This window comes from Oncorhynchus keta, chromosome 2 (assembly GCF_023373465.1).
Source record: "Oncorhynchus keta strain PuntledgeMale-10-30-2019 chromosome 2, Oket_V2, whole genome shotgun sequence".
In the NCBI taxonomy this organism is placed as follows: Eukaryota; Metazoa; Chordata; class Actinopteri; order Salmoniformes; family Salmonidae; genus Oncorhynchus; species Oncorhynchus keta.
In genome coordinates, this window is record NC_068422.1 from 33,934,916 (window position 1) to 33,946,467 (window position 11,552).

The 11,552-nt window shown below is 41.3% G+C and overlaps 1 protein-coding gene across 1 annotated transcript; it reads right to left on the minus strand.

Moving 5' to 3' along the window:
- Nucleotides 1-917: 917 nt before the first annotated feature.
- On the minus strand, nucleotides 918-8,269 carry LOC118361668 (protein phosphatase 1 regulatory subunit 3C-B-like). Its single transcript, XM_035741789.2, has 2 exons — nucleotides 8,096-8,269; nucleotides 918-5,863 (listed from the first exon to the last, which is right to left on the minus strand). Exon 2 carries the CDS (start codon nucleotides 5,833-5,835, stop codon nucleotides 4,900-4,902), a length of 936 nt encoding a protein of 311 aa, XP_035597682.1. The 5' UTR covers nucleotides 5,836-5,863; nucleotides 8,096-8,269; the 3' UTR covers nucleotides 918-4,899.
- Nucleotides 8,270-11,552: the final 3,283 nt, after the last annotated feature.

An 11,552-nucleotide genomic window follows, 5' to 3' on the forward strand; every position in this document is an offset into this window, starting at 1 on the left:
ATTAGACTAACTGATTTGTTCGAAAGGTGGCATCCTATGACGGTGCCACATTGAAAATCACTTGGCTCTTCAGTAAGGCCATTCTACTGCCAATGTTTTCTGTGGAGATTGCACGACTGTGTTCTCAATTTTACACACCTGTCAGCAACAGCAACTTTTGTATGTATAGTCTATTTTATTGTCCATAATGTAGAGAATTTGTTTATCAGATAGTTTCAGGAAATTAAAACACTTTTATTTTGCCGATCATTCAGGGGCTGGTGAGCGGACCTATCCTGGGGCTCTTCCTGTTTGAGGCAAAGAAGTTATTATGTATCCTGCAGGGTATGAGTCTACACAGAGCACAGGAAACTGACTGGAGTCAGAGAACCCTTTCATTTACGTTCCGCTGACAATAATGCATAGACATATAACCACCTCTGAAAGAAGAGAGTGATGAAAATATAACTCGGTTATCCTTCTCCCCTCTACATTTAAGAGGTTATTTAAGGCTTTTTTTTGCTCTTGTATATGTAATAACCAATGACACACTGCAACTACTTGTCTTAATAAAACTTTAATGCAGTATGTAATTTGCGTCTATGTGTAGCCACACTGCCCTTATGCCAAGGTGTCACAAGACAGGTGTTGAGTTTCAGCACTCCTCTGGCATGTGAGCGGCCAACAAGCATTTATGTGTCATGCTGTTGGCCTAGGTGTAAAGGGTTCTAGAGGTTACCCAAAAGGGGAGGCTGTAGTAGGGAGTTGACTTCAACCCTCTCCAATACCTCATCGTCAAAGTCATCTGTTTAACGTTTGTCAATAAAAAGTTCTGCTCACAATCAGTGACAACAGGAGCACTTTGCCTTATTAGGCCTTACATTGAGGCATACCCCTAAAGAGGTGATGAAAAGTGACTCGGGATCATGAACGGTTTGCACAATATTTTATTTCTAAAAGTATCACATGCACTTTAAACACACATTCAAGTGCACACTGAGATGCATACCTTTTTTTTCACAGTAATTAAATAGTGTACATACATATTTCAGACTCATGCTCACGTCAGCCACATCACTTCTCAACACTCACACCAAAATTGCTCTTAAAGAAATTAGAAAAACAATCATATAGCCCAGTTAAACTTTGAATAGATCCACAACAAGGCACAGTTCTGTAATACTGACCGAACAGTATCGGTGTCCCTTCCACGGGACTGTTTAGCTACGGTAGGCTAATGCGATTAGCATGAGGTTATAAGTAACAAGTACATTTCACAGGACATAGACATTTCTGATGTTGGCAGAAAGCTTGAATTCTTGTTAATCTAACTGCACTGTCCAATTTACAGTAGCCATTACAGTGAAAGAATACCATGATATTGTTTGAGGAGGGTGCACAATTTTGAACATGAAAAGTTATTAATAAGCAAATGACACACATTTGGGCAGTCTTGATACAACATTCTGAACAGAAATGCAATGGTTCATGGGAGCAGTCTAAAACGTTGCACATACACTGCTGCCATCCAGTGGCCAAAATCTAAATTGCACCTGGGCTGGAATAATACATTATGGCCTTTCTCTTGCATTTTAAAGATGATGGTAAAAACAGACGGTTGTTTTTATCTTTGAATTTTCTTTTACCAGATCTATTGTGTTATATTCTCCTACATTCACTTCACATAATCAATTCAAGTCTCTTATCCATGATAAATTATCAACGTTTTTGAACGAAGGGGAAATATCATCCAATATCTCAGACTTAGGAAAATATTGGAGAGAAAGGCGTTAATTTCTGGATTCAGCCCCACCTGTTTTTCAAACATTTCTAGAGGTTCGTGCTGCCTATCGTTGTTCCTTTGGTCTGGAAGAAAAAGTATCCTCTGAAGAGAAAATAGTTTAAGGTTAGTACCAGTTCAGTCAAGTCCACAATACAGAATATTATTTTCTGGTATATGGTCCACAGATTTCACAAAATTAATTAAATCAATAGAGTCTCGGGTATACGTGGGGAGAGAGAGATCGCCCAGGGATTCACAAAATGGTGAAACCCTGGGACCCAGAAAGAACTCTTGGAATTCCATGCCTACATAAATCTATGAATGAGCACGTTCCTTTCACCATTAACTATGACCTATCCCAAATCAGTTTTCTTGATGTCATGGTTATTAAGGACAAAACCTCCCTCTCTGCAGATCTCAATAGGAAACATATGGACAGGAATACCCTCCTTAGAGGTGCCAGCTTCCCTCCAGGTTCACTTATTAAGTCAATTCAGCCGAATCAGAAGAATATGCAGCTCTGATGCTTCTTACCAGAAACAGACCACTGACTTCACACGAAGGTTTAAGGAAAGGGGGTACAAAGACAATTTGGTAAAACATGCCAATGTTTTGAAGGGCTAACACAGTTGGAAAGCCTTCAACCAAAAGGAAAAGAAAAAGCAGAACGTGTCCCCTCATGCTTCACCCAATACTCACAATTGGGGAAGGCATTTAAGGACAATATCAAAAAGTAGTGGTACATTATTGATACTGACCCACAATTGAAACCCATCTATAAATAACCCCATATGGTCTTTAAAGACCCCTAAACGTGCGAGGCATTGTGGTCAAATCTGAATATCCACAGAGAAAAGGGAAACTTTCTTGGAAAAACTAATTGAATATTGTGTAGATAAAAACTCAGCAAAAAAATAAACGTCCTCTCGCTGTCAACTGCATTAATTTTCAGCAAACTTAACATGTGTAAATATTTGTATGAAAATAAGATTCAAAAACTGAGACGTAAACTGAACAAGTTCCACAGACGTGTGACTAACAGAAATGGAATAATGTGTTCCTGAACAAAGGGGGCGTCAAAATCAAAAGCAACAATCAGTATCATGTATGGCCACCAGCTGTATTAAGTACTGCAATGCATCTCCTTCTCATGGACTGCACCAGATTATCCAGTTGTTACCCCACTCTTCCACCAAGGCACCTGCAAGATCCAGGACATTTCTGGGGGGAATGGCCCTAGTTCCAACAGGTCCCAGACGTGCTGAACGGGATTGAGATCCAGGCTCTTCGCTGGCCATGGCAGAACACTGACATTCCTGTCTTGCAGGAAATCTTGCACAGAACGAGCAGTATGGCTGGTGGCATTGTCATGCTGGAGGGTCATGTCAGGATGAGTCTGCAGTAAGGGTACCACATGAGGGAGGAGGATGTCTTCCCTGTAACGCACAGCGTTGATATTGCCTGCAATGACAACAAGCTCAGTCTGATGATGCTGTGACACACCGCCCCAGACCATGATGGACCCTCCACCTCCAAATCGATCCCACTCCAGAGTACAGGCCTCGGTGTAACGCTCATTCCTTCAATAATGAACGCGAATCCGCCCATCACCCCTGGTGAGACAAAACTGCGACTCGTCAGTGAATAGCACTTTTTGCCAGCCCTGTCTGTTCCAGTGACGGTGGGTTTGTGCCCATAGGCAATGTTGTTGCCGGTGATGTCTGGTGAGGACCTGCCTTACAACAGGCCTACAAGCCCTTAGTCCAGCCTCTCTCAACCTATTGCGGACAGTCTGAGCACTGATGGAGGGATTGTGCATTCATGGTGTATCTCAGGCAGTTGTTGTTGCCATCCTGTACCTGTCCTGCAGGTGTGATGTTCGGATGTACCAATCCTGTGCAGGTGTTGTTACACATGGTCTGCCACTGCGAGGATGATCAGCTGTCCGTCCTGTCTCCTTGTAGAGCTACCTTAGGTGTTTTACAGTACGGACATTGCATTTTTTTGCCCTGGCCAAATCTGCAGTCCTCATGCCTCCTTGCAGCATGCCTAAGGCACGTTCACTCAGATGAGCAGGGACCCTAGACATCTTTATTTTGGTGTTTTTCAGTGTCAGTAGAAAGGCCTCTTTAGTTTCCTAAGTTTTCATAACTGTGAACTAAATTGCCTACCATCTATCTGTAAGCTGTTAGTGGATGCCTGATGAAGAACTAAGGGTTGAAATGTTGTTATAATAAAATCACCTGGGAGCATGAGCAGCAGTGTGCAGCATTTTATAATTTGTATGATTTACTGTACTATTAAATCTCACATAAATTCATATTTGATTGAATTACGTTTATTTTCCCCCCCAGATGGAAGGTACCAGTCTAACCCTTCAATATGAAGGACATCCTATTGGTACCAATCTCACCATATATTCTATGCATAGAAATCAGGATGTTCATCTCAGTCAGTGCATATGCTTACGGTAAGTTCCAACTGTGAAAATGGGCATGTCTGGTTACAGATTGTCAAAATTAAGTTTCAATGTGCTTTTGTTTTATGACAGGCACAATATTGATAAGGCACTAAACTGCTTTACACAAGAATCACATGCCAAATAAAATAAAAATCAATTGCCTCTGATCATATTTAGAAAGTGTCTCAATGGTAACCAAATAGTAGTAGAATCTAGCCATGGTCCATATTTCCATATACCTTTTATTTCTTGATATGCTTCATTGCATTCAAAGCAGCTATTGACATTTTAATATACAGTAAGTTATGTCACTACTACTGCTACAGATGTAGGATCTTAATTTGATCACCCTGTTGCAGGATAACTGTCCTGCAATGCAGTAACTTTAAAACTTGAAGTGTATTTGAGGTTTAAAAAAGACAAACGTTTCTAATTTCTGCTTAGACATTTCAGATTTGATTTTCCCTTATGACAAATGGACCAACTCCTAGAAAAATGTCCATTAATTATAATCCCATACTAATTCACATTTCCTGTTGGTGCATGATTATTTTCCTACTGTAGCAATCTGGCTCTAATTAAGATCCTACATCTATATCACCCTGCTCCATCCAAGTCCATCCCTGTTATACCTCTTCAGTTGCTATTTCGCCCCAGATGAAAGTCTTTCCTAATTTCACCAGTAGTTGGCACCATTCTCAATTCTGCCCAAGCTTTGCCACCCAGGAAAGAGTCCACTTGATAAACGGGGACTTCCAAACTGGTCAAATTCCATCTCCAGTAGTTTATTACCATTGTTGTGCTCTGCTGGTTTCTTATGCTCAACAATGGTTTTGGCCAGTGTTTGCACATCCTCTCCATTCCACCCAATGGGTTTGAGCATGTAGTTTTCCCCATAATTATTGTCCCAGAAAACCTGGTCTTTGCTCTTGAAACATATGCAAAATTCAACTTTATTATAAGGATGCACGTAACTTGGCAGATCGAAGACAAAGGTGAATGTATCTGTGTCCTGGCAACTGTAGACGTTGTTTATGAAGGTGCAGTCAATGTCTGTGTGGGTTTTCCATGAGTCAACGGTCAACCGGACCTGGACAGATTTCTCAAAGCCAAGGTTTCGGACTTTCACAGTGCCTGTGAGTGACCTCTCCTGCAGTGTGCAGTTTTCCAGGCACACAGAGTCCTTCAACAGCCGGTTCCGGAAGGCCAGATAGTCTGCAGCGGGTTGGGGGAAGTCCAGCACCAGGCTTCGCATGGTGCTGATCTTCAGCTGCATGTTGGCATTCTCCAGATCTGTAAGGTCAAATTGTAAGTCGGAGAGCACAGGCTTTTCATCGAACTTTGAAAAGACGTGAATGGCTGTGAGGGACATGCCTTTGGAGTCGGCAAAGACCACTTTCTTCTTGCCTTTGGGGATCTTTATGGTGGTCTTGGGGCTCTTCCGGGCCTCCAAGGGCCTTTGGGAGCTAATGCAGGGCCGGAGGGGCTTGTTGTGGTTTTCCCGGTTCTTGACCCTCAAGTTCTCATAGGAGCTGAGGAAGCTCCAGAGAGGTGGAGAGTGTGTGATGTACATCTGCATAGCAATATCTACAGGCATAACAGGGCCTGGCATTGCTGATGAATTGAATATGTGGAACACCCTGAGGAAAGAGGGAACCAACAGAAAGCGTTTTAATAAAGTGCTTGGATATTTTTTCTTAAGATCTTTTGAGGGTCTCTTATTATTATTCTTTTTTTTTACTAGGCAAGTCAGTTAAGAACAAATTCTTATTTACAATGACGGCCTAGGAACAGTGGGTTAACTGCCTGTTCAGGGGCAGAACGACAGATTTCTACCTTGTCAGCTCGGGGATTTGAACTTTCAACCTTTCGGTTACTAGTCCAACACTCTTACCCTGCCGTCCCAAATTAGTTCATTATCAAATGAGTATTCATCTAAACACCCAATTAATTTTTATGCACTTTACTTAACCATATTATACAGTGGCAGGAAAAAGTATGTGAACCCTTTGGAAGTACCAGGATTTCTGCATAAATTGGTCAGAAAACTTGATCTGGTCTTCATCTAGGTCACAACAATAGATATACACAGTCTGCTTAAACTAATAACACACAAACAATTATATGTTGTCATGTTTTTATTGAATATACCATGTGAACATTTACAGTGCAGGGTGGAAAAAGTATGTGAACCCTTGGATTTAATAACTGGTTGACCCTCCTTTGGCAGCAATAACCTCAACCAAATGTTTTCTGTAGTTGCGGATCAGACCTGCACAACGGTCAGGAGGAATTTTGGATTTTGTTTAAGTTCAGCAATATTCTTGGGATGTCTGGTGTGAACTGCTCTCTTGAGGTCATGCCACAGCATCTCAAAAGGGTGGAAGTCAGGACTGACTGGGCCACTCCAGAAGGCATTATTCATTCTGTTGAAGCCATTCTGTTGTTGATTTACTTCTGTGTTCTGGGTTGTTGCCTGTTGCATCATCCAACTTCTGTTGAGCTTCAATTGGCAGGCAGGCAGCCTAACATTCTCTTGCAAAATGTCTTGATAAACTTGGGAATTAATTTTTCTGTCGATGATAGCAAGCTGTCCAGGCCCTGAGGCAGCAAAGCAACCCCAGTAGAGCAGCCCCAAACCATGATGCTCCCTTCACCATACTTGGGATGAGGTTTTGATGTTGGTGTGCTGTCTCTTTTTTTTCTCCACACATAGTGTTGTGTGTTCCTTCCAAACAACTCAACTCTAGTTCCATCTGTCCACATAATATTTTTCCAGTAGCATCCAGGTGCACTTTTGCAATCTTCAGATGTGCAGCAATGTTTTCTTTTGGACAGCAGTGGCTTCTTCCGTGGTGTGCTCCCATGAATACTATTCTTGTTTAGTGTTTTACGTATCGCAGACTCGATAACAGAGATGTTAGCATGTTCCAGAGATTTATGTAAGTCTTCTTCTTCTTAACCTCATTAAGCATTCTGCGCTGTGCTCTTTCAGTTATCTTTGTAGGACGGCCACTCGTAGGGAGAGCAGCAACAGTGCTGAACTTTCTCCATTTATAGACAATTTGTCTTACCATGGACTGATGAACATCAAGGTTTTTAGAGATACTTTTGTAACAATTTCCAGCTTTATGCAAGTCAACAATTCTTAATCTTAGGTCTTCTGAGATCTCTTTTGTTCGAGGAATGGTTCACATCAGGCAATGCTTCTTGTGAATAGCAAACTCAAATTTCATGCGGGTTTTTATAGGGCACGGCAGCCCTAACCAACATCTCCAATCTCATCTCATTGATTGGACTCCAGGTTCACTGACTCCTGACTCTAATTAGCTTTTCGAGAAGTCATTAGTCTAGGGGTTCACATACTTTTCCCAACCTTCACTGTGAATGTTTAAATTATGCATTCAGTATAGACAAGAAAAATACAATAATACAATTTTTTTGTGTTATTAGTTTAAGCACACTATGTTTGTCTATTGCTGTGACTTAAATACAGTTCAGATCAAATTTGATGACCAATTTAGGCAGAAATCCAGGTAATTCCAAAGGATTCACATACTTTTTCTTGCCACTGTACATGTCAATGTCTAGTACTAAATGCATGTTTTTTTAGTCTTATGACATTGCATTGCTGCCAACATTGTTTTTTACTACTACTTCACCAGACAAGTTAATTGACCAACCATAGACTTTTTTCAGCTCACATGATCATGATATTCCTAAAATCTAAATGAAAACCCCGATCTTTGTGAAATGATCAATAGGAAATGTACTCTGCTTACAAATTGAGAACCCATCCAATTGAGTTATTGCCTTAAACTGCAAATATCTACTGTAGAGCCACATTAAAAATTAAAAATAATTATCCTTACCTCGTGGCACTCAATAAATATAATCAACAATGTAGAGAGAGGTTCCAAGACAAAGATGATAGAACAAAATACACTTCAAAACTAGTTTTGTTCAAGTATTTTGCCATGAATTCATAAGTTGGTGTGAGTAGTTTTGAGCAGGCACGCCCCCCTCTTGCTATATCTGCAGTTCAGTCTCCCAATGCATGGGAGCCAGTGATTTCAACTGCCACATCAAGACTATTTGCATATTTCTCTCACATGGTTTCTCAAACAACCAATGAAAAATCTGAGGAGTTTAGCTTCAACCAATCAGAATCAATATGCCTTGGACTCTAGTCAATCCATAATGGGGTTTTGAGTATGCAAGGTCCATGGTTTGGATACCTCAAACTGACACACTTTCTATTTGAAAATCATTGTAGACCTCTGCTGGTATTGATGATGTGCTACAGCTAATTAACTGTTTCTGTTTTATGTTTTTATGATCTCCTTTCCTTCAATATAAAAAAATATGAACACGTGACAAAAGTGAGGTGGAATCCTTCAATTCAATTATTTTATCTCACCCCAAGGGCATTTTCCAAGGTGATATGGGTATTGTATTTTGGTCAAATGTTTGCAAGAGTGCTATTTAAAGCTTATTTATTTTCTCAATTGGTTTTAGGAAATGGTTATAAGTTAATTATTATCCATTATTATCCAAGACCAAATTAATCCATTTGAATCGCTTTTGATATAAGATCTAAAGCCACTTTCTAATAGTGAACAGATAATATTAGTATTTAGAAATGTCACCAAATCACTGTGTGTGTTGACCTATTCTTTATAGTGAGTGAATATATCATATCTTTTTTTTAAAGATAAAGATGGCAATTTAATTCCCTCCTATATTTGGGCCTGTTCGGCACACTACGGGGCACACTAAGTCATTTCAATGTAGATAATAATATTTTGTAGAGACATTGATCAATGAGATTACAACCTACAGTAAATTCACCCACTCAAAAAGACAGATAAAAGTTAGTGATAACACATTATATATATTATATTTCCAAGATCTAAAAGCACAATCAAATTCCAATGGGAAAAAAATCTGATTTTTGGTTTAGTCGTCAACCAAATGTATACAGTGATGTAAAGTACTTAAGTAAAAATACTTGAAAGTACTACTTAATTAGTTTTGGGGTATCTGTACTTTACAATTTATATTTTTGACAACTTTATACTTTTACTTCACTACATTCCTAAATAAAATAATGTACTTTTTACTCCATACATTTTCCCTGACACTTAAAAGTACTTGTTACATTTTGAATGCTTAGCAGGACAGGAAAAATATCTAATTCACACACTTATCAAGAGAAGATCCCTGGTCATCCCTATTGCCTCTGATCTGGCAGACTCACTAAACACATTCTTCGTTGTAAATTATGTCTGAGGGTTGGAGTGTGCCCCTGGCACAAGAAAATAGTGCCTTATGGGTTGCTTAACATAAGGAATTTGAATTTATTTTTTAGCAATTACATTTACTTTTGATACTTAAGTATATGTAAAACCAAATACTTTTGGATGACTTTTGGGTGACTTTACTTGAGTCATTTTCTATTAAGGTATCTTTACTTGACCACTGGGTGTCACGCCTGCTTTGTGCAGACCTCACTACCCTCTGGAGAGCCTTACGGTTGTGGGCGGAGCAGTTGCCATACTAGGCCCGACAGGATGCTCTCGATTGTGCATCTGTAGAAGTTTGTGAGTGCTTTTGGTGACAAGCCGAATTTCTTCAGCCTCCTGAGGTCTGTGTGGGTGGGTGGACCAATTCATTTTGTCAGTGATGTGTACGCAGAGAAACATAAAACTTACTACCCTCTCCACTACTGTACCGTCGATGTGGATAGGAGGGTGCTCCTTCTGCTGTTTCCTGAGTGTGAGGTTATTTTCCTGATACCACACTCCGAGGGCCCTCACCTCTTCCCTGTAGGCCGTCTCGTCGTTGTTGGTAATCAAGCCTACCACTGTAGTGTCGTCCGCGAACTTGATGATTGAGTTGGAGGCATGCATGGCCACGCAGCTGTGGGTGAACAGGGAATACAGGAGAGGGCTCAGAACGCACCCTTGTGGGGCCCCAGTGTTGAGGATCAGCAGAGTGGAGATGTTGTTGCTTACCCTCAACACCTGGGGGTGGCCCGTCAGGGAGTCCAGTACCCAGTTGCACAGGGCGGGGTCGAGACACAGGGTCTCTAGCTTGATGACAAGTTTGGAGGGTACTATGGTGTTAAATGCTGAGCTGTAGTCAACGAACAGCATTCTCACATAGTTATTCCTCTTGTCCAGATGGGTTAGGGCATTGTGCGGTGTGGTTGCGATTGCGTCGTCTGTGGACTTATTGGGACGGTAAGCAAATTGGAGTGGGTCTAGGGTGTCAGGTAGGGTGGAGGTGATATGTACCTTGACTAGTCTCTCAAAGCACTTCATGATGACGGAAGTGAGTGCTATGGGGCCATAGTCATTTAGCTCAGTTACCTTAGCTTTCTTGGGAACAGGAACAATGGTGGCCCTCTTGAAGCATATGGGAACAGCAGACTGGGATAAGGACTGATTGAATTTTGTCCGTAAACACACCAGCCAGCTGGTCTGCACATGCTCTGAGGACGTCGCTGGGGATGCCTTCTGGGCCTGCAGCCTTGCGAGGGTTAAAATGTTTTACTCACTTCGGTTGCAGTGAAGGAGAGTCCACAAGGTTTGTTAGCGGGCCATGTCAGTGGCACTGTATTGTCCTCAAAGCGAGCAAAGAATTTATTTAGTCTGTCTGGGAGCAAGACATCCTGGTACACGACGGGGCTGATTTTCTTTTTGTAATCCGTGATTGACTGTAGACCCTGTCACATACCTCTTGTGTCTGAGCCGTTGAATTGCAACTCTACTTTGTCTGACGCTTAGCTTGTTGGATTGCCTTGCTGAGGGAATAGCTACACTGTTTGTATTCAGTCATGTTTCCGGTCACCTTGCCCTGGTTAAAAGCAGTGGTTCGCCTTTCAATCCACGGTTTCCGGTTTGGGAATGTTTTAATAGACGCTGTGGGTACAACATCGCCGATGCACTTTCTAATGAACTCGCTCACCGAATCATCGTATTCGTCAATATTGTTGTTGGACGCAATGCGGCCCAATCCACGTGATCGAAGCAGTCTTGAAGCGTGGAATCAGATTGGTCGGACCAGCGTTGAACAGACCTGAGCGCGGGAGCATCTTGTTTTAGTTTCTGTCTGTAGGCTGGAAGCAACTAAATGTAGTCGTAGTCAGCTTTACGAAAGGAGGTCGGGGGAGGGCCTTATATGCGTTGCGGAAGTTAGAATAACAATGATCCAGGGTTTTACCGGCCCTGGTTGCACAATCGATATGCTAATAGAATTTAGGGAGTCTTGTTTTCAGATTAGCCTTGTCAAAATCCCCAGCTACAATATACGACTGTGATTATA